This window comes from Sceloporus occidentalis, unplaced genomic scaffold (genome assembly GCF_023333645.1).
Source record: "Sceloporus occidentalis isolate IW3139 unplaced genomic scaffold, rSceOcc1.0.p SCAF_228, whole genome shotgun sequence".
In the NCBI taxonomy this organism is placed as follows: Eukaryota; Metazoa; Chordata; class Lepidosauria; order Squamata; family Phrynosomatidae; genus Sceloporus; species Sceloporus occidentalis.
Genome location: NW_028317208.1, coordinates 598,886 through 622,939, shown reverse-complemented (window position 1 = coordinate 622,939; position 24,054 = coordinate 598,886). Strand labels below are relative to the sequence as shown.

Below are 24,054 nucleotides of genomic sequence, written 5' to 3'. Positions count from 1 at the left end.
GCCAGGTGGACAAAATAGAAGGACACAACCACCAGACATGTAACATAGAGCCGATATCCTGGCATCCCCTCCAACATATAGGTGAACTGGAAGGAAATAAATGGGAAAGGCGAAGTGGAGTGAGGTACCATCTGCAAACAATTTTTTTCTGCAATTCGAGGTGGTTAGTGCAATGTGTGACTCCCCTCATAGCCTCCTCAGAGACCAGCCACCTTTCCAGCGAAAAGGAAGAGCCGAGTTCCTTCTCCCAGGCAAACATATGGGGAAGCTTGTGGTCCCACATACGGGAGATGAGTGCAGAATAACAAATGGAGAGCATACCTCTTTTAGGAGAGGAACTGCAGCATAAGCGAACTATAGGATGAGATGAAACGATATCGACCGGAGGAGATTTAGAGCGGGAGTTTAGCAGACGCCTGATTTGAAGATATTTATAAAGATCGCGTGACGGGATGGACAATCGAGTTTGTATGTCAGTGAATGTACACGTCTTGTTTGTGAAATAAATCTCCTATACGTCGGGGATGTGAAAAATTCCAATAGTGTATGTCTAGGTCTGGGATGAGGCACATGAGTGAAGTTAGCGGGGTGGCCTTCGTGATGGAGGATAAGGCAGGTAGGAACCGTGACACTGCAGACCAGACATGGAACGTGCATACTGTGGTGGGGGGAAGAGGAGGGAGTGTGGGGCGAAGGCGAGAGGGTAGCCATAGTAGTTGACTCACTGAAAGTGGGGCTAACATGGGGTTTTCGAGAGGCACCCAACTAGGAATATCCTCTCTGGAATGAAAGATAACCGCCTGGGATAAGATAGCGGCCCTATAGTACGCTTCAATATTGGGAGCCCCCAAACCGCCTTTAAAGCGCGGTGCAAAAAAAGCTTGTCTCGAGATCCTCGATCTCCCCCCTTTGTTAATGAATTTGTTCAGAATGTGTTGTACTTGCGTAAAAAAACTATGTGGAATGACGATCGGGACTGCTCTGAAGACATATAACAACCTGGGGAGGACCATCATTTTAACTGAGGCTATCCTGCCCAAACAGGAAAGATCGAACGAACGCCAGGCCTGGAGCTCAACTTGGATAGATTTCCATGTCTGAAATGCATTAAAAGTATTAAGTTTAGCCAGATTTTTAGGGAGTTTAATCCCTAGGTAAGAGATAAAATCCTTCCGCCAGTCGAATTCATAAGAAGAGCGAAGGGAACGGGAGAGCGAAAGAGGTAAATTTAAAGGCATTGCCTGCGTTTTACTAATATTGAGCTTGTGATAAGAAACTCGGGCGTAACTATCGAATTGTTCCAACAATGCTGGTAGAGAGGAGGAAGGATTTGTAATTGCCGCTAATATATCATCTGCAAACAAACCAAGAACAGAGGAGTCACCACTGCGTCCTGAAAAACCAGTTATAAGGGGATCGGACCGTATCTTTTGGGCCAAAGGCTCCAAAGCTAGGGTATATAGCAGTGGGGAAAGGGGACAGCCCTGTCTCGTCCCATTGGAAATGGAGAAAGGAGCAGAAAGAAAACCAGAAAAATTAACCGAGGCCGAAGGCGTAGAGTACAAGGCCATGGTAGTGCGAATCACGGAAGGAGGAAAAGCAAATTTACTAAGGACCGACGAAAGAAAAACCCAATGTAAACGGTCAAAGGCCTTTTCCGCATCAAAAGAAATGAAAAGGCCAGGGGTAGAGGTTCTTGCTGCGTCCCAAGATAATGCCAAAAATTTACGGGTATTGTCCACTGCTTGTCGGTGTCTAACAAAGCCTACTTGGTCATTATGGAGGAGAGAAGGCAAGAGTAAGGAGAGTCGATTAGCGATAATTTTGGCATAAAGCTTAACATCCATGTTAAGGAGAGAGATCGGGCGAAAATGTGCACATTTGTCAGGGGATTTACCCGGTTTAGGTAACGTAACTATGTGGGCATGTAAGTTTTCTGTCGTAATGGTGCCAGTGGACATAAAAGAGCGAAAAAGTTTTAGAATGTGCGGCCCCAGAATCGAAAAAAAAGTCTTATAATAATGACTAGAAAAACCATCTGGACCAGGGGCAGACTTAGCTTTGATCTGAGAGATTGTAGCTTGAATCTCATCAATTTCTAATGGGGATTCTAATGTATGGATCATGTCGGTAGTAAGTTTGGGGAGAGTCAGCGAATCCAAATACCGACTAATGGCGTCATGATTGGGTTGGGGAGTGTGTGTGTCGTCAGAGAGATTGTAAAGGGAGGCATAGTAAGAAGCAAATTCCTCAGCTATGTGGGAAGGATTTTTTAAAGTAGAGCCTGAGGCCGAGAAAATAAATTGGGGACGAGACAGGGCCGTCACATGCCGGAGCTTATTTGCTTTGTTGCCCTTAGAATAAAAGCGTTGTCGAAGGGAAAGGAGCATTTTGGCTGTCGATTGGGCCTGTATCGCTGCCAACCTAGATTTAACCTGTTGGATGTCTGAGATTAGTTGAGGAGAGGAGGCTTGTTTGTTAAGCCTTTCTAATTCATATAACTGGAGGAGAAGGGAAGGTTTATCACCCTCCCTCTCTCTCTCCCGCTTGAGATGGGACGCTATAGATATAAACTTGCCCCTGACAATGGCTTTGTGTGCGTTCCACAATAATTCAATCGATGTAACCGAGTCCTGGTTTTCCTGAAAATATAATTCTAGCTGTGAATGAATTTGCGCAACTATAGCTGGGTCGGAGAGCAGAGTTGTTGAGGCACCAGGAACCTTTGCCCCTGAAAGGGTGAGGATCACTAAAAGATAAACATAAAGGGGCATGATCCGACCAACTAATAACGTCTAAAGAGCAGTCCCGAATCGATTGTAAAAGAAACTTGTCAACCAAAATAACATCTATCCTCGTGTATGACTTGTGTAATGCAGAGAAAAAGGAGTAATCCCTTTCTGAAGGGTGGAGCAAACGCCACACATCGTATAACTGATAGGAATGCAGGGTGGAGGTGAGAGCCGCGGCCAGGGAGCGTATACGTTTACCAAAAGTGCCCGACGGGGGAGTCGAGGCATCCAACATAGGGTCAAACATAGCATTTAGGTCGCCACATAAGATAAGGGAACCTTTCTTAAAAGAAGTGGCTTTGCGGAGCAACCTCTGAAAAAAAAGTAATTGAGAGGTATTAGGTGTATAGAAAGCAACTAATGTGTATGTGACTGTGTTGATGATGCAGTTGAGGAATAAAAACCGTCCCTGGGGGTCCACCATCTGGTCTAGTAGTTGAAAAGATACATGTCGGGAGAGAAAAATAGAGACCCCAGCCCTACAAGATGAGGCCATGGAATGAAATTGCCATGGAAAATCTTTAGAGTAAATGTGAGCAGGTTTTGAGCGTTTTAGATGGGTCTCTTGTACACACAAAATTTGGGCGTTGGCCTTTTTTGCGTCTGAGAATAACATCCTCCTCTTATGTGGGGTGTTAAGGCCATTAGCATTTATAGATAATAACTTTAGAGGACATTAATGTGAAAATAAGTAAATGCGTAAAAAAAAATTGAATGTTAAAGTGGGTTCGTGTGGTGTATGATGGAAGACGGTGGAGACCCCCAGAGAAGGCAGCACAACACAGGAGAGCCGCGTCCAATGCCCAAAACAAAATAAATAAGAATTGAGTACCACGTAACGGGAGCGCAATTGTGAGAAAGAAAATGGTGTGTGTGTACCGAAACATGTGCAGACTGTAGAGACGATGCGCCAGAGCATGACTACCGAATTATAAGTTTGTGGCGCAGAGTGAGTTTAAGACAAAAAGTTACCGCCATCAGGACATGAACAATGAAAGCTGAAAACATAACGTGTGAACATAAAAAATAAAAAAAGCGCTGTGTAGCCAAAAAGCAGTTGGCAGCCCAGAACGTGTATGGGCGCCACAAGGGGGAGGGAACCCCGTCCAGGTGTACCGTAACATGGTACCCATCGAAAGGGGAAGGGAAGCACCTTAAACAGCGGAGGAGAACCCCCAACTCCAAAGAGCTGAGACGTGTTTGAACTGGTAATGTGAAAAAATAAAAATCAAAAATGTCAATGTACGTCGTGGTGTAAAAAAAGTAAACCGTCAAAGAGTTCAAAAGGAGCCTGGACGTGTTTCTTGAAAGCAATAATATTACAAGTTATGGATATTAGATTAATAGGGACAGAACGTTGATCCAGGGATTTATTCTGATTGCCATATTTGGAGTCGGGAAGGAATTTTCCCCCTGGTATGGGGCAATTGGCATCTGCTTCATAAGGGTTTTTTTGCCTTCCTCTGGATCAACACAGTAGGGACACAATATGTATATAGGTTGAACTTGATGGACTTTGGTCTTTTTTCAACCTTATGAACTATGTTACTATGTTACTATGTGTATGAATGGCGTGTGAGTCGAACAGCTAGGCAGTTACCAGAAAAAGGATACCGACGGTGGTGAGATCAGGTAAGTGAGGCAGGTGCCTTGGTGGGGACTGTATCCCACTCCAGCTGGAGGCGTTTCGGAGAGGATGCAGGAACAGGTGAGCGGGTCCTGGCGGTGCGCGGTGACGATGAATCCTGCGATGAGATGGCAAGTCCCCAGTCCGAAAGGAGCTGCAGGCCTTCCAGCGGTGAAGCAATGGAGATAGCAACTCCATCCTTGGAAAGGTTGATGCGCATGGGGAAGCCCCAGCGGTAGGGAATCTTGTGTGCTCGGAGAGTAGAGGTGACAGAAGAGAAGGCCCTTCTTTGAAGTAGTGTGTGTTGCGACAGGTCTTGGAAAAATTGCAGGTGTGAGTATTGAGCCGGTAGATCTTGCTTATGACGCACCTTCAGCATGAGTTGTTCCTTCAAATCATAGAAATTAATGCGTAGTATCACATCTCTAGGAGGAGACCCCTTCACCATTTTCGGGCGAGGTAGCCTGTGTATCCTGTCAATTCGGATGTCTGCAGAAGGCGGGAGGGTTCAGGATGGCCTGGATTAGAGTGGTGGTGTAAGTGCGCAGTTTTCCGTGGTGATATCCTCAGTGATGCCTCTAATGCGGAGATTATTGCGTCTGGAACGGTCTTCCAGGTCGCCCAATTTGTGTTTAAGCGTGTCAATCTCATCTCGTACGGAGGTGCACGCATCAGCCACTGTGTTATGTGCCGAAGAAAATTCTTCCATTTTGTCCTCTAAGTGGGACGTGCGAGTTCCAAGCTCTTGGAGGTCCACGTGGAGTTTGGACAAGGCATCCGCCATGTCCGATTTAAAATTACAGCGCATCTCGTCCAGGAGCCTTTTCATGGTGGTGACGGTTAAGACGCCTTCGCCTGGAGCACTCGTAGGAGGAGAAGGTGAGTGTGGCAAGGGGCCAGCGTCCGGGCCTTGTGAAGCGTCGGAGTCCTCCGCATCGTCGCGGATGGTAGGTAAAGCGCGGGAAGAGGCCCGACGTCTGGATTTTGGCTCGAAAAAAGCCGGTACAGAGCTCGACGACGGCTTGATCTTGCTCGACGACATGATGCCCACAGTGGGTAGAAGAAGATCCGTAGATAATGTCTCGGTAACTGCCGAAATAGGTTGAAAATAGCTTAGGAGTTGGAGGAGCTCCCGCACCGCACGTCTTACTCAGCCGCCATCCAAGCCACGCCCCCTACTTTACAAATCATTAAAGGTTCTAAACATGCAAGTTTGGCAAGAATGTCGAAACTGATCTTGAAGAGTGAGCTCTCAATTTGTGAGGAGGTTCCAAACCCGCAGAGACATAACATTCAGAAATTGCTTCTCTGATCCAGCGGCCGATTGAGGCTCTAGATACCTTATTCCCTTTACGAGTTCCAGAAAAGGAAGTAAACAGGGAACTGCATTTTCTCCATGAACTCCTTCTAGCAAGGAATCTGGATACCTCTCCGAAGGTCTAACGTATGCAGCTCACGTTCTTTAGAATTTTTAGGCTCAGGGCAAAAGGAGGGCAACACAATATTTTGGTTCATATGGAAATGAGAAAAAAAAACACTTTAGGAATAAATTCAGGTGAAAGTTTCAACACCACTGCAACAGGTAGGAATGGTTCTTTCATGTACATTGCTTGACGTTCCCCAACTCTACGGGCAGAAGTGACAGCCACTAGGAAGACCTTAAGAATGAGTAGCCTGAGAGAAACATCTTCCAGTGGTTCGAAGCGAGAGGAGGACTACTCTTACCAAATTAAGGTCGTAATCTAGAGATTCCTTTGGAAAATCTCTTTATCCAGGGATGTTGGACCAGAGGGAAATCTAGAAGGTTGCTGAGAGCAGCTATCTGTACTTGGCTGGTTGGAGGCCATCGTCAAACCCAGTTTGCAGGAAATTAAGAACAGAGTGGATGTCAGCAGGAGAGGATAGGTGGACATTACACAGAGAGAAAAAAGTCCACTAGGGGGCGCTCGTATGTTCCATTCAATGAAAAATAAAAATAAAACAGAGAAAAAAAAATAAAAAATATATAGTGTAGGAGTAAAACAGTGTGTTATGCCCTGCGTATCGCAGATTTCCCACTCACAGTGTGTTGATGGGGTTCAGTGCGTCATAGAGATGGCCTTGGGGTCCATATATAGGAATATATACCGAGGAAACAAACCAGAAAAGAATCCAATAGTCCACGGTGACGGCTCTTCCCGTTTCACCCCTTGTTCTGATAAATCTGTCCCGTCTTCTGGTGACCTTCTAACCTAAAAGAACGAGAAAAAAATCTATTAGTATGATTGAGACAAACACTATCTTTACTTACCTTAATTTTATGGTGAAACGAAATCTCCGACCGGGACATCTGTTATGCTGAAGACAGTGACCTCTACAGGCAGACAAACGAATGGAATCCGGAAGCAATTACTGGACTGACGTCAGACGCCACAACAGATGGTGCTGCACATTTAAAAAGACCTCCACATACGAGAAGAAAATACTCCTGATGAAGCCGCACACGGCGAAACGCGTAGAGTGACTTTTTTAAGGACTTTTATGATATATTTTTTATTTGTATCAGCATTTTTATTTGTATTAGTACTTTTTATGTTATTTTTAAAAAAACTTTTTATAGCTGCAGCTGATATGGATCCAGCTGGCTGCTAATTAAGAATAAATACTTCTTTTTACATACTTTCTATGTGGATAGTGGCTGTTTCTATACACCACACACACATTGGTATCCTACCATTGGACCCTTCAAACCAGAAGAATATACGGATGTGACCAGATTATCGCCAGAAATTACGGGCATCTTGACACTTATTTAAGTGTAAGTATATTTCCACTTGTTGCGTATCTAGCGCCATATACATAATACACTATTGGATTCTTTTCTGGTTTGTTTCCTCGGTATATATTCCTATATATGGACCCCAAGGCCATCTCTATGACGCACTGAACCCCATCAACACACTGTGAGTGGGAAATCTGCGATACGCAGGGCATAACACACTGTTTTACTCCTACACTATATATATATTTTTTTTTCTCTGTTTTATTTTTATTTTTCATTGAATGGAACATACGAGCGCCCCCTAGTGGACTTTTTGCTGTATTACTTCAACACCCGGAGAGTGTTGCTTAAGGGTTGCAGCTGTGGTTCCAGATACACAAGGAAAGTCATTAAGGTTGATTATTCCTACCATTCACTATCCTATTCCCTATACTGGTTTTTCTCACCTTTTTTTACACATATCTCATTACACAGAGAGGAAGGTTCTTCAAACTTTCTGGTATTTAGCAGAAGTAGAGTATTTTCTACTGGCAATCAGGGTTTTTATGACTGCCAAGGACAGGCCTTTGGATTGTAGGATCTTCCTTTCATAATCCATGCAGACAGTTTTAGATGATCCGGATTTGGGTGACAGACAGGTCCTTGTTGAAGTAAGTCCTGCTGAAAGGGAAGATGGAAAGGGCAGTTGGATTATTATTATTATTATTATTATTATCTTTTATTTATATAGCGCCAACAGTTTACGCAGCGCTTAATACAATACATAAATTCAAGGGATATGACAAGACAAGAATTGACAGACTAAGACAAACCGATACATTTGGTGGAGAGAGCCCTGCTCGCAAGCTTACAATCTAGGATTAGGTCGCTAAACCAAGCTCTCTTCGGCCAGTATGGGGAAATTAGTATAACTGGAAGAGCTTCTTCAGAACCCTTGCAAAAAATGGAATAGGAGGAAATATGTAAGCTATCTTGAAATTCCACCTCTGGGAAAGGGCCTCCAGTCCTCTTGGATGTCCCCTGGGTGAAAGGGAGAAGAAATTCTCAACCTGCTTGTTGGTGCTTGATGCTATGAGGTCTATTTCGGGAGACCCCCATCTGCCTGTAATCATCTGAAACATGGCCCTGCACAAGCTCCATTCGCCTGGAAGTACGGATTGTCTGCTCAGGAAGTCTGCTTGTATCTTTGTAGAACCTTTGATATGGACTGCTGACAAGTGAGAAATGTTTATGGGCAGAATGAAACCTATCTAGAGAGCAAGGGACTGAAGATTCCAGCTTCTCGTTCCTCCCTGTTTGTTTATATAAGCCACTACCGTGACGTTGTCTAAAAGAATACGAACTGCTTTGCCCCCCTACAATCAACATTATCGAATATAAGATAAGGGTTTTTTCAGAGCAAATGCTCAGACAACCTCCACTACTGCCGGCTCCTCTGCCGTGGCTTCTATGATTAAACGCCGGTGTCACATGAAAATTCCGGTGCTCAGTCATAGAAGCTCCAGCAAAAGTGCCGGCCAGCAGCAGATAAGTTGAGTTGGAGATAATCAGGATTTTTTCCCAGTTGATGAGCCAGCCTAGGCATTGTAGTTTAGTGGAAGCTGCAACCAGCCAGTAATCCAGGTACGGGGTAACTCTGATCCCTTGCCACCTGAGGAAGGCCGACACTACCGACATAATCGTTGTAAGAATTTGTGGCGCGGATGCCAAAATGAAAAGGTAGAGCCTGGAACTGAAGATGCTGGATGCCTTGGCTTGATGTAAACACCAGACGAAGTAATTGCTGATGTTGCATGTATATTGGAATATGGAGATAAGCATCTTGAAGGTCTATCAAAGCCATGTAGTCTCCTTGTGAAAGGATTCCTGTGGCTGGCTCGAAGGTTTCCATCTGGAACATGTAATACGTGATATATTTGTTGACTAGATGTAGACTTATTAACGCTGGTTGAATTCTATCAAGTAACCCTGACGGATAATACGTAAAGTCCATGGGTCTGAAGTAATCTGAGACCATTGCTGGGAGAACTTGGAGAGATGTCCTCCCACTTGGTTCCACATGTAGTCAGAATTTCTTTGGCTTGTCATCTCTTCCCCTTCCTTTGGCTCTTTGATATCTTCCTCTGTATGACCTGTCCCGAAAGGACTGAGGGTCTTCCTTTCTTGATCCATATGATGCTGTTTTCCTGTAAGGCCGAAAGGGGTTAGATCTAAAATGCGGTGGTGCTCTCCTCTGAAGTAGCCAATTCTTGTCTCCTGTAGTAGATTCTAGGATCTCATCTGGGTTACTGTCAAATAGGAATTTGCCTTGGAACGAAATACTGCATAACTTATTCTTAGAAGCATTGTCCGCTAACCATGGTTTGAGCCAGAGGGCTCTCCTGGTGACTGCTGAAAAGGCTGTGGCTTTAGCTGAGGCATAAACTGACTCAATAGCCGCATCTGATAAGAAATCAACAGCAAGGCAGGTGTCAGAGATATTCCTGGCCACTTGTTCTTCCCCTGGAATGGAGGAAAGGTCTTCTCTATGGCCTGCTGCAACCACATCCTAACTGCTCTAGATGTAGATGCCATTGCAATGGCTGGTCTGATATTTGCTGCCGCCGCTTCAAAGGCCCTTCTTGCCTCAGATTCTACCCTCTTATCCATGGGGTCTTTGAAATTGGATGACTCATCCAGGGGAATAGCTGTTTTCTTAGTGGCTTTAGCCACTGCAGCACCTACTTTAGGAGTTTCCCCACAGTTCTGAATCCTTTTCCTCAAATGGAAACAGGTGTTTCACTCTATTAGAAGAGGCAAATCTCCTACCCGGATGATTCCACTGTTCTGATATAAAAGCCAATAGGGAGTCATGCACCGTCCTGTTTCTTCCACTGGAAAAAAATAATTTTCTTCCTTGATCTCCCTCTCTTTATCTGAGGATTGAGGCAGAAAATGTTCTGGATCTGAGTCCTCATCATCTTCTTGAATAAATCCTGTGAGGGAAGGATCATGTTTAGGGAGACCCAGAGTCTGAGTTTGGGCTTGCTGGGAGCTGGCCATAGATTTAAAATAATCAAATGTGGATTGCAACTCACTCTACTGCATTTTAGCCCTGCCCCAAAAGGACCAGCTGATATCATGTCAGTGATTCTCTCCTTAACACAGGTGAGTGCGTTGACATGGACAAGGCTGTAGATCACTCTGTTATACTGATTGAGTTAGAATAACAGACTGGAAGCTTTAAAATAAGCGCGGTGCTTGACAACATTGTCCTTCCTCCATTAACCATGGTTACCTGCAAGGAAACATGTGCTCCCATGATTTCCTTTGCACAAAAAAGGCTTTACAGGCAAGCATATTGCTGCTAGTAGGACTGCACCTAAATCAACCATTTATCGGATCATCAAGAAACTTCAAGGAGAGAGGTTCAATTCTTGTGGAGAATGCGTCAGGGCTCCCAAGAAAGTCCAGCCAGTGCACCACCAGTGCAGAGCTTAATAAGGAATGGCAGCAGGCATGTGTGAGTGCATTTGCACGCACAGTGAGGTGAAGACTTTTGGAGGATGGCCTGGTGTCAAGAAGGGCAGCAAAAGGTACAGGGACTGGACTGCTGAGGACTGGGGTAAAGTAATTTTCCCTGATGAGCGCTACCATCAGTCCTGTGTCATGGCAACATTAAAGCATCCTGAGACCATTCATGTGAGGGGTTGCTTCTCAGCCAAGGGAGTGGGCTCACAATTTTGCCTAACAACACAGTCATGAATAAAGAACAGTACCAACACATCATTTAAGAGCAACTTCTCCCTACCATCCAAGAACAGTTTGGTGACGAACAAAGCATTTTCCAGTATGATGGAGCAGCTTGACATAAGGTAAATATGATAACTAAGTGGCTTGGGGAACAAAACATCGAAATTTTGGGTCCATGGCCAGGAAACTTCCCAGACCTTAATCACATTGAGAACTTGTGGACAAGAAGATAATTGACAGCATGCCAGGGCAGATTGCAGAGGTCTTGAAAAAGAGGGGTCAACACTGCAAATATTGACTCTTTGCATAAACTTAATGCAATTGTCAAAAAAAATCCTTTGACACTTGTGAAATGCTTGTAATTAGAGAACACTGAAGCAGCAAACTTTGTGAAGATCAATACTTGTGTCATTCTCAAAACTTTTGTTCACGACTGTAAATCTACCTATGCATTTTTATATGCTGCATGTATGTGTGTGTACATACGTACAGCATATGCACCAGCATATTTTTGATCTATTTCAAATAGTCTACAGAGATTCTTGGCTCTACCCCATTCCATGACCTGGCATACCAATAGAAGTTTGTCAATAGAAGCATGCCAAAGAACTTTGTTATCCCTTCATAGTACATACTGATGCTGGTGAACTGAAACTGCAAATCTCCTGGGAATGCCTGTCTTATGGAATAAATAACTCTTGTTTTGCAAATCTACTTTATTTACCTGGACAATAGGAGATCCGACGCCTTCATTTAACCAAATCCAATGAACTGTTGGAATGATTCCATAGCCAGAGACAGAGCAGAAGATGATAGAACGCAATCTTTGCCACGATTGGGTAAGGTAGCTAGGATGAATTTGTGCGAAGAACACTGCAAGGATCATGGCCAGCACAGTGATTAAATATACCTGTCGCCAGTACTGTAAAAAGACATAACAAATTTAGCAAAGGGAAATTTAATTATAATCTTGATTACTGACTGATTACTTATCATAGAATTATAATCTGTTTCAAACTAAACTGGAATTATGTATAAAATGTGATTTGTGTGCAAAGTTAAAATTATTACCATTATAGTAACCAATAAAATATTCCTGTTTGTTTACATGGCAAAAAGACCACAGAACACTGCACTAAATCCTTTTTAGCAAATATGAGTGATAGACATTTACACACTTAAGGGCTAAGAAGGTTATAACAGAACAGAACATAGTTAGTTTTAGGCTAGCTACAGACTAGCCAATATATCAAGATGCTAAAATAAAATAATGTTACAATGCTTGTGAAGTAGGTCATTAATGACCACAATTACGCAAATTTTATGTTTTCAGCAGTTTCATCACTAGCATGGGTGTAACTAGAAGCTTCAGGGCCCCAGTGCAGGAATCTGTTAAGCCCCCCCCCCCAAAAAACATGATTTTTTTTTCACACTATCTACCCCTCTTCCACTATCTAAACCTCTCCCCCCCTTCTCACACTATCTACCCCTCCCCTCCTTCTCACACTATCTACCCTCTCCCCCCCTTCTCACACTATCTACCCTCTCCCCCCCATCTACCCCTCTCCCTACCCCCCCTCCCTTCTCAGGCTATCTACCCTCTCCCTACCTCCCTCTGTAGGCCACTTACCGTGCAGTCCTGTGGTGGGAGCGCAAGGCCTCTGTCTTGCTGCTCTGCCGCGGTGCATGCGGCTTCACTGCTGAGCGCCGGCACATGACGTCATATGCTGGTGCTCAGCGTGAAGTGCCGGCACCGAGACAGACGCCTCACATTCCCACCACTGGAGGTGGGGTGGTGGCAGGGAGCAGTAGGACGCCGAGCGATTGCTGAAAACGACCGCTCGGCACCCCTTGGGCCCCCTGACTGGCGGAACTCCAGAGCCCCGTCGCAGTTGCGACCCTGGATGTTCCGCCACTGATCACTAGTAGGCAGCACTGTTTTTTTTTTTGCCTTGTTGGCCTCCTGAATCCCTGCCACATACATTTCAAATAGTAAAGGGTAACATAAAATGGAATCATTATCAGACATTATCAAATGTTTCAGCTGCCAGTTCAGCAGAAGGTTACAGTTCTTTTCAATCACTTTGTTTGCGAAAGACCCATCGTGCAATGGAATGGGTTTAAACAAACATCAATGTCCTATATATAATACGTTCAGATATCCTGTGACAGTCCACTGAGCCATTCAATTCTCTAATTAACCCCAAATGGCTCACTTGGTCTGTCCCATAAAAGACTCTTTTTGAAGTACTGCTGCGTAAATGCTCATGCTGTGGCTGCAGTTGGCAAAGCATGTTCAAACAGGATATGCAGAAGCCAAGAGTTCAAATGTCCCTTCGCTCATTATTTTTAATATGGAAATTCACTCATGTAAATTATGTGGACTTCAGCTCATAGCAGTGCTCATTAGGAAGATAAATAACACTCAAGGGCTGGAGAACAGAAAGTAAAACCTTGCTTAGGGCAACTGTAAACCAGTGTGATATCATTATCGGTTTGAGCCAGGAAACAAATGGTTTTTTTTTCAGTGAATGAATATGTTAAATGAGAGCTTGAAAAATGTTACCTACATTGTTACAGTAAAAAGCATAAAACACTCCGGAGACATAGCAACCCAAGATACCAATAGAAATGCCAGCATAATCTAATGCCATCCATCGTCGGCTGGTTTTCTCTGAGCGATGACAGCAGAAGAGGTGGTATCCAACTGAGAATACACACCTATAATGCACGACATAAAACAAGTAAATAAAACACACTCAGTTAAAGCTACCATTTACATTACCAGAGACAGATGTCAATTGTTTTGTATAAGGATAACATGAATAATGCATGCATATACATATCTTACTCTACCTAGGTGAGTGTGCACACGTACGCCGTGGCAGTGTTCTTATGCTTCCCATGATTATTAACCCCTCCGTTACAATGGCTGATTTTATTTTTTGTACCCTTTATGAAAACATTTCTGCACGGCCCGTGTTTAGCTGTCAGTATATTCTTTCCCGTTTACTAAACCCATACAAGTTATATATTGTTTTTTTCACCACAAGAAGTGCTTTCTTTAGCTGTCATTGTTTTGATTGTATCATATTATTTACTATAAAAAAAAGTATAAAATATGGTGAAAAATTTAGAAAAAATGACTTTTTGTAACTTTTACGTGAAAAATATTTTACCCATCTATAAAAGCTAATGAAAAAAACTGCTAAATAGATTCTACTATTTGTCCTGAGTTTTGGCTATTTCAAAACCATTTCTTCCAAATCTGGTAATTCTTCCCCCCATGTGTTATGTTGGGTATCTTTGAAGCCAGCCAATGCAATTTACCCCATCAAACCATATATTTGAAAACTAGACACCCTAGGGCAGGGGCGTCCAACGTGCGGCCCTCCAGCTGCTGCAGGACTACATCTCCCATAATGCTCTTTCAGCTAAGGGGCTGGCTGAGGAGTATGGGAGATGTAGTCCTGCAGCAGCTGGAGGGCCGCACGTTGGACGTCCCTGCCCTAGGGTATTTCAAATGCTAGTATTTTTTCACACACATTTTACTTCAGGTATGAATTAACGGGTCCTGGTATATGTCACTGTCACACAACCCCCTTAATATGTGTTCAGCAACATCTGCTGAGTACAGTGATACCCCACACGAATGGGTTTGTCTGGCTGTTTATGGGCAAAAGGGCCACATTTGGGGCATGCACATTTTTCAATGTTAAACTTTGGCATTTAGTGATCCACTGCCCATGCCCTATTTGGTACATCTTTGAGCTTGGCCATTTCAGTGTGCCCTATACAACCATATATTTTTGAAAACTAGACACCCCAGGGTATTTCAAATGCTGGTGTTTTAACTCTTTGCATGCACACATTTTACCACCAGCATTTTTTCAAAGTTTGCAGTAGTATTTTTTTGTGTGTATTTTTCCCCACACACATACTTTAGGTATGAATTTATAGCTCCTGGCATATGTCACTGTCAGCAACATCTCCTGAGTACAGTGATACCCCACATGCATGGGTTTGTCGGGTTTCTGGGGGCTAAAAGGCTACATTTCGGACGTGTGCATTTTTCAAATTGGAAACATTGGTGACATCACCAATTGCGGTCAGGAGCCAAGCCAGAGTCAGGAACAATAAACAAGGGTCAGGCAAAAGAGTTGTCGGGGTCACATAGCACGGTTCAGGGCCAGTGGCAAACAGCGGTGTAATGGGTTGCTTAGTTAGGGCTATAGATACTCTATGAACCCTTTGTCTGACCCTCAGGATAGTCTCCAGCCTCAGGAGGCTAATAGATGGATCTTTGTCTTAGATCACCAAAGTAGTCACGACCACCATGATTGTGAAGAACAAATTGGACATTTTATTGATGTAAAAACAATAATTTCTTACCGTAAATTTTCTTTTTCCTAGTATAGTGGCAGTACGTATGGGTTGTTCTTTCCCCTTAGGACAAGCTTCTGAAAGACCAATCAAAAAGTAAACTCCTCCCCTCTTACCCATAAAAGCCGGCAAACTGGAAGAGTCCTCAGTAATAACAAGAAATACTACTCACTCCAACGTATAAGGGAGGGAACTACGTACTGCCACTATACTAGGAAAAAGAAAATTTACGGTAAGAAATTGTTTTTTCCTGCGTATAGTGGCAGTACATATGGGATATAAAAAGATCCCTTACATGGGTGGGATAGATGCATTGACTGCTTGAAGAACATGAAGGCCAAAGGCAGCTTCCAAAGCTGCAGAAAGGTCTAGCCTATAATGGCTAAGTATTCCATGAAGACCAGGTTGCCGCTTTGCAAATTTCTTCTGGGGAAGCTAAGGCGTTAGCTGCCCAGGAATCGGACATAGCTCTAGTAGAGTGCGCATTAATATGAGTCGATACACACACTTTACAGGATACAGATTGTGTTATACACTGTAAAAAAATACACAAATCATATACATTACTACACAATGATCATTTGGGTGTCGCTGAGCATTGGGATACGCGATTTACTACGATACACAATAAATTGATGCTGTTGGAAATGCTTGTGTTGCTCATGTCTGACACACATTGCAAAATGTTTTGACCCTTCACAGGCTCAGTGTACTTAAAGCGACAAACAATGCTATCCACTTTACAGGATACATAGGCTCAACGAATAGTATCATCAAGCCATCTAGCCAGAGTAGATTTGGACACCTCTTGGCCCGCAGATTTCCCATGAAACTGAAGAAACAGGTGGTCTGATGCACGAACTGTTGCAGTACGTTGAAAATAGACATGAAGAGCTCTTTCAACATTAAAAGAATGCCACATGATCTCTTCTGGAGAAGAAGGATTAGGAAAAAAGGTGGGTAACACTAAAGACTGGTTAATGTTAGTCCGCGACAAGACTTTAGTGAGGAAAAATGGTCGGAGATGCAGAACTACTTTATCCTGATGAAAGACAATGAACTCACTGGATGACAAGAGAGCCAGAATAATAGCCTTGCAAAAAAAAAAAAAAAGCCTAATAAAAGGGATCTGAGGCCAAGACCAAAGCAAGAAGTGACCGAGGGCTGACACTTGTCCCTTCCTGGAGACCTGCATTGAACCCCCTCTTAAGAAACTGCAAGATGACTGGAATAGAAGGAGGATAGCTATGGAAATCTTGATCCTGGCACCATTCTTTTCGAATTTAACCACCGACCGGCCATAGCACCGTGAATACCTTCTCCTGTAGAATTAGCCTTGCAGCATCCGTGCCGTTAAGCGAAACATCTGGATGGTGTGTATGGACATTGCGGTTTCCCAGTAGATCTGGAGATACTGGAAGTTCCCAAGAACAAATCGTCATCTGGAGCAGGTCCGAGAACTCGCCCCAGATTGGCCAGAAAGGAAGCATTGCAAGCACCCTGGCTTTGTCCTCCTTAAACTTCTGGATACGCGGGATGCGGAAACACATAGGCTAGGTTGATTTGCCATATCGCTGTTAGTCCGTCTAGAAAATGAGAATAGTCTATTTGTAGAGAAACGCAAAAAGAGGGGTTTTCTGTTTTGTCTTGTAGCCATAAGATCTACTTCTGTACGCCCAAACTTGACAACCAACCTGTCGAAAAATAATTGGGCTCAGAGACCACTCTGTCTGAGAATATCTTCCCCTGCTCAGGTCGTCTGCCAGTGTATTGAAGGCCCCCTGATATGACATGCCGATAGATCTCAGATGATTATGGGCCCATATTAAAAAAAAAAAAAAAAATAATCTCCGAACAAAGACATTGAAGCTTTCAAGCCCTTGTGCCTCCTTGTCTGTTGAGGTAAGCTACTACAGTCGCATTGTCTGACTGAGCTTATGTGGGGGAACATAATCCACGATTTGAACACCTTTAGGGCTAGAAAAACTGGATTCAGTTCCCTTTAGTTGTATGACTGGCTTGCCTCTTCTGGAGACAATCTTCTTTGGGCTCTGTGGAACCAAAGGTGAGCACCCCAACCTGTCTCTGGCGCGTCTGTTGCGACAATGGACCAGTCTGCTGGTTGAAACAAAGCCATCAATTGAGCTGTAGGAGAACCACTCTTGACACCTGGATCTTAGAATCTAACTCCTCTTGAGACCTGGACCAGCTGGAAAGGATCTGCCACTGAAGTGGCCTCATTCTTGACCGGGCCCATTTTACTGCTGGGATGTTAGCGGTTAAAAACCCAGGAGACTCATTGCTTTCCTGATTATACAAATCGGTTTTAAACCGCAACCAAACACTCACCCCCCCCCCCCCGGCAACAACCCGTGTGCCGCACCATCAGAAGAATCCACAAAGCTGTTCACCCTACGAGGGACAAGAAAGAACTGAGGACTCTTCCAGTTTGCCAGCTTTTATGGGTAAGAGGGGAGGAGTTTACTTTTTGATTGGTCTTTCAGAAGCTTGTCCTAAGGGGAAAGAACAACCCTCATATATCCACATAATTGCATTAACATTGATAAACAGGTATATGTAGACAACCCAACCTTGAATAACATTTAGCTACTGAATCTCCCACTGGCAGCAATTCTGTTAATGGAGTTTACACAATGGAGTTCCTGCCTGTGCTATCAAGGGCTAGAGCCATCTCTGACTACCTTGAAGCCCTGTATGACAGGTCATTCTGTCACAAGCAGTAGTCAGGAACAAGCAAAAAACAAAGCCAAAAGGTTCAGAGATAATCAAAACACTAGTGAAGTACAGAGGCACTATCACAGGCAATGTGGACTACAAACGTCTAAACCCTCCTACCAATCTAATTAGGGGGAGGGGGAAATAGATAAAGGTCCCTTTAACACCTGACATGAATATTCATAAGATAGCCGTCCACGCATGCGCAGACGGCGCTCATGGCGTCATGAGGCGCGCCCCACTTTGACCTATCGATCCGCGCGGGGGCGTGCGTCTAGGAACTGAGAGGACAGGCCGGCGGCACCCGCTATCTAGACGAGCAGGGGGCTGAATGTGAGGACTGCGTCTCGGCTCCCCTGCCTGAGGGAACACCGGAGGTAACAAAGCATGTACAAAAACGTAGTAGTCAGACGACCACCGATATACCAGTCCAAGCAGGCGCCTTCTTGCTTGGAGTCAGAAGTTAAACTTCCCCGACCAAGAGCCACATGTAGCCGCAGCAATACCGACTAACATCCTCAATCTACTACAAGCGGTAGAATCTTGTCCACTCTACCTACCAAAGTAATGCACGGTTTTAGTTACGGAATAAAACCACCACTACCAGTGCACCCACAACCGCCCTTGGGGCTACCACTACCACCCCTGCCGCTACCGCTACCGTAAGCACCAGAAGCACTCTCCAGAGCAAAATGCGGCAGCAAGCAGTGGTACTGTCAGATGATAGCCGATCTACTTTTGCCCCAAAAGGTAGTGAGGAAGAAGAGGTAAGGTGGAAAAGGATATGGTCATCTTTAATTACTACAATGATTATGTGATAGTGAATATGAGCCACACTTGGAGGAGTCAAGTGACATATCTTCCACTTTCTCTGCTAAATGTGTTCCTTCTTCCTTGGTGTAGAAGCAGCAGCATACCTATGCCATGGGTTCCTCTTCGCGCACTGGCGACACTACCACCACCTTCACAACTATCACAAATGCAATTATGAAAAAAAGAACAAAAAACACTAGTACCACGCTATCCTGTCTGGTGGGCAATTTTGAGGCTGTGGGAGATGGGCACAGTGCAACTTGCATCTTAAAGTAGTGAGCAGGTGTAAGGTGAAAGGACATTTCAGTTCTGTGATGAATCAATACCACAGTGCAGCTGTGGGGAAACTGAAGGCATTGGCAACAACAGCAAACCCACAACAGACACCGCCACCAGCAGCAGCTGCCAGAGCAAAGGGAGATGAGGCCACAGCCTACTTGAGGAGTGTGAATGATTCACAGAGACAGGTAGGGCACAGACATCCACTGCACCAGCCTACCCTAGAAAACTTTGGGCCTTTTCATTCAAGGTGTATATCAAAGCAGCAGTCAAATACATTTGCATGGTCAGCTTATCACACTGTTGGAGGTGCTTCCTTCTCCATGATTGAGGGGGAGCCCTTCAGGTAGCAGCTAGAGGCTCTTGCTCCTTCCGCCTCTCAGCAGGACTGTACGCCCTCTGTCTTGTGTGTCATTGTTGAAGGGTGAGCTGTCCAAGGCAACTGGACAAACCATCCACTTCACCTCCAACTTATGGAGCGGCACTAGTGCACAGCATGCCATTCTTTCACCAATGGCTGCCCAAATACTTGGGGGACAAGGAAAGGACCACTGTATTCGGTGTAGGCAAAGACAAACAAACGGGTTGAAGGGGGGGGGGGTGGAACTGAATAAAAAGGGCAGAGATTGTTATACATCCTTTCTACTCCATGCTGAGGTTATGGATGAGCAGCACACATCAGATTGCATTTTGGCAGCTCTTAGGAAGATGCTGGTGGAGTGGATTGGACCACAGGCAGGCACAGCAGTAGAAAGTGAAAATGGTGGCTACTGATGGGGCAGCAAACATGGTAAAAGTGGTTAGAGATGGGGGTTTGTGTTACACAGCACATACAGTATACAACACCTGGTGGTAAGGGCAGCTATTCTAACTGATGGCCAGTGTATGCTTTTGAAACTGATTTAAAAGTGCCATAAGATTGCCGGGCACTTAACCACTGCATTAAGGCAAGTAAGCAGCTGAGGGAGGAGGAGGAGAATGCAGGTCTGCCCCACCACCATCTACACCAGGATGTAGTCACTCTCTGCAACTCCACACTGGACATGATGGAGCAGATCCCAGAGCAGCAGCAGGCTCTTCACTCCATGGGCTGAAGGGAATAAGCATTAACCCCTTAATGACAAGACTGTTTCTTTTTCCTAGTACACTTTGGGGCAAAGGCTCTTTTAACATCTTTCAATGTTGCTGTTTAGCTGTAATTTTCTTCTTTCTCATTTTGTCCACCCACACACATTATATACTGGGGTTTTTTTTCAGGACAAGCAGGGCTTTCTTTAGATACCATTATTGTTATCATATCATCTAATTTACTATAAAAAATGATAAAATATTGTGATTTTTTGTAAAAAAAAATAAATACTTTTTCAGAAGTGCCTGCAACCTTTCACACCACTGGAGACACTTGAGTTACTAGTCCCAGACCTAAACATCCGCCGTTGGCTTCGCCTAACTCTGAGGGTTCTGGGCGGCTTATACCAAGTACTCTAACACCCTCCATTCACCTTGCACACACTCACGACATTACCCACAAGGACTTCTTTAAATACTTGCAAATTTGTCATGTCCTGACTACGGTAGTAGCCCCACTGCCCCGTCCTCATGTGAGCTTCACCCAATTCTCTCATTGTTTCACGTGGCTCCAGCCATCAAAGGAGCAATTTCTCGATGGTACTCTCTATTGATCTCCAGGTTCTCCACCTGGAGAGTTACAACAAACATTCCCGTCAGATTCATGGCTCGAATGAGAGGCCATGATGAGAGGGGTGTCCCATTTGAATCATTTGGAACTACAGAAAAAAGTTAGTTGCCCATGGTACTTAACTCCGGTTAAACTCTTTTATTATCAATGGGTACTCTAGATCCTGTTGGAAGGGTTGTGGACGGGAGGGCTCAATGCTTCATATGTGGTGGTCTTGCACAGTATTGGCTCCGCTATGGCTGAAGGTGTTTTCCACCATACGCACTATTCTTCACATCAAACTAGACCCACTCCCTGAAACTGCTCTCTTGCATATTTTTCCAGATACCCCTCCCAGTACCATCCGTAAATTGATAATCCATTTCTTTGTGTATAGCAAGACATTGGAAAGACATTGGCTTTCGAGCCGGAAGCTGTTACATCAGATCGGGCAGCAGAAAGCCGGCAATGCTGGCTTCTGCTGTCAGGGGGGAGTCCAGGCTGTCAAACGATGCAGGAGAGGACGTACCGGTACGTCCATAGGGGATTCTTGGGATGCGTTTTTTGGACGGTCCGGTACGTCCATAGGGGACTGAAGGGGTTAAACCTGGCTCCTCAGTTGGTTTCAAACTCTTGCTTAGTAGAGTATTTATATTGTTTTTCATACAAGTGTTGCTCAGTCTCTACTAGAGATTACTATTCCTAATTCCGACTATGGTGTGATAATAAAATGTGCTCCGTGGAGATTATTTTTATGTATACTATGAACAAATAAATTTTTAAATAACAACATACTAAACCTATAAAGGAATATTAAATGTATGTATCACCAAAAATAAACTCAATACTGATTAAAACTCAAAAAAAAGGACTTTTTCTCACTTTTATTTGAAAAATCTTTTACCCATCTGCAAAAACTAATGAAAAAAACTGCTAAATAGATTCTACTATTTGTCTTAAGTTTACAAATACCCAATGTTTTTTTGCTTTTTTCTGCAAGTTGCACTGCAGGTGTGAATTTACCTCTCCTGGTATATGTCACTGTCAAACAACACCCCAATATGTGTTCAGTAACATCTCCTGAGTACAGCGATGTCTCCCATGCATGGGTTTGTTGGGTTATTTGGGAGGTAACGGGCCACCTTTGGGAGATGTGCATTTTTTGGCATTTGGACATCTGGTCAGTCTGTGCCCATGTCCCATATTTGGGGCATCTTTGAAGCCGGCCAATTCGATTTACCCCATCAAATCATAAATTTTTTTTAAAACTAGGCACCCCATGGACATTTAAAATGCCAATATTTGAACTCTTTCCATGTGACAAGGTTTGTGAAGATACAGCGCTAATTGTAGGACTTGCTCATAAAAACTTTTTTGTATATATATATATATATATATATACACATTTATTTATTAATTTGTTTTATTATATTTTACTAATCACATTGTGATTAGTGAGCTGGGCTCCATCGATCTGCATGGCTGAATGCAGTATCAAGAGTTCTCAGGAGGGTCTGTATGGTGTGAATGGCGCTTGTGGTTGCTCTTCACAAGGCGATAGGGGTCGGGGGCTGTGTTACTGATATGCCTTGATCATATCAAGGCATGCTAGTAACACCGATTATGCTTAAGAAGCGATTGCTGAAGCGCTGTTTTAGCGGGGGAGGGCTTTCCTCCCATGATCCACGGCCAGACTCACTTCCGTGGATCCTGCAAAGCTATTAAACGGCAGCCCATACATGTACGGACTTTGTCACCAATGCGGTGCATCGTGATCCCGTACATGTACGGGCTTTGTCGCAAAGGGGTTAATGGGGCAGGTGGTGGCAGTCCTGAAGACGTTTAGGCATGTGACCAAGAACTTATGCCGGAGCACTGCCACTTTGGGCCAGGTCATCCCCTTACTTACCTACCCTGAACAACACATGCATGAATTGCTAGAACAAAATGAGGACTTTCCTGGAGAAAGATTACAAGTGGAGGCTGCAAAGTTAATCAGTAGGCTGATAAAGCAGCTGAAAGGTCGCATGCAAGTCATCATGGACAACCCAGAGTACATGCTAGTCACTCTCTGCGACCCAAGGGTTAAGGGCAAGTTGGCTCTTAAAATTAATTTTCAAAGATGGACAGACATGCTTGTTCATAGGGGACATGAAATGCAGCACAAAAGGGGCATGCTAAGTGAAGGAGATATGCAGATGTTGGAAATGGATATTCCTAGCAGCAGTGACAGTACTGCCAGTAAGATGTCCCATTCCCACTCCCTTGCACCCATGAAGAATAGCTGTACTAGACCCACCAGGGTATCATCCATTTGGGCAGCGGCACTTGATACTTTGCTGAGTAATAGTAACACCCAAGCACCCCAAAGTCAGAGTGGCGTCTCTAAAATAGTGAAAGCCTATCTTGAGGAACTGCCACTATCTCCTGGTAGTGACCCTTATTGGGACCAGAAAGCTATTGTCTGGCCAGGCCACTCTTTAGTGGCCCAGCAGTTGCGTTCCTCCTCACCTACCAGTGTTCAAAGTGAGAGGGTTTTCAAATCTCAGAGTATACCCTACACCCGGTTGAGGCTACCCAGTAGTCAATAACCAAACTAGTGAGTAAGGTCTATTGCTGCTGCGCTGTCTCCTTCCTGAGTGATCATTTTTTGGTAATTTTGTTAAATCCAGTCCTGCTCCATGGAGCTGCATGTGCCTATCATCTGCCAGTGCCTGCCCAAAATCTATAATATTGTGGTAGAAATTCAGTCCTGCTCGATTGGGCTGCATGTGTCTATCATTACTATTATTTATTTTTTATATAACACTATCATATTCCACAGCGCTGTACAATGGGTAGACAGGACACAAGTAGTACATAACATAACAATTTGACTTATGGAACAACAGGTGAGAAGAGCTTGCAATCTATTAGCTGCCAATGCCTGCCTGCCTTTCATCGATGCCTGCCTGCACAAGTCTATTTAAAGGTGATTCATGTTTTGACTCTTGAAACTGTAATGCCAGACTAAATAATCAAGACTGGAAACTTTACAGATACATACCAAATGTATTATAGGAATTTTAAATGGGAAGAGCTAATTTCATCATATGTATAATGTTACAGAATAGAGTTTTTTGTATTACAAAACCATTATGTCATGTTAGTCCAATATGGTCACTATGAAATTTACATAAAAAGCAATGCAACGTATTAAAACTGTTCTTTTCATCATAGCAACCAAAAGAATGGTCCAAAGAGTATGTTTATA

At 44.0% G+C, this 24,054-nt stretch overlaps 1 protein-coding gene across 1 annotated transcript in view; it reads right to left on the bottom strand.

The window, feature by feature from the left end:
- The window catches only part of LOC149276711 (progestin and adipoQ receptor family member 3-like), a 71,737-nt gene that overhangs the window by 21,086 nt on the left and 26,597 nt on the right, over window positions 1–24,054 (bottom strand). The window contains exons 4-5 of the mRNA XM_089503365.1: window positions 13,483–13,633; window positions 11,637–11,834 (exon numbers count right to left, since the gene is read on the bottom strand). Coding sequence (XP_089359491.1) covers window positions 11,637–11,834; window positions 13,483–13,633 — 349 coding nt within the window. The remainder of the gene's footprint in view (window positions 1–11,636; window positions 11,835–13,482; window positions 13,634–24,054) is intronic.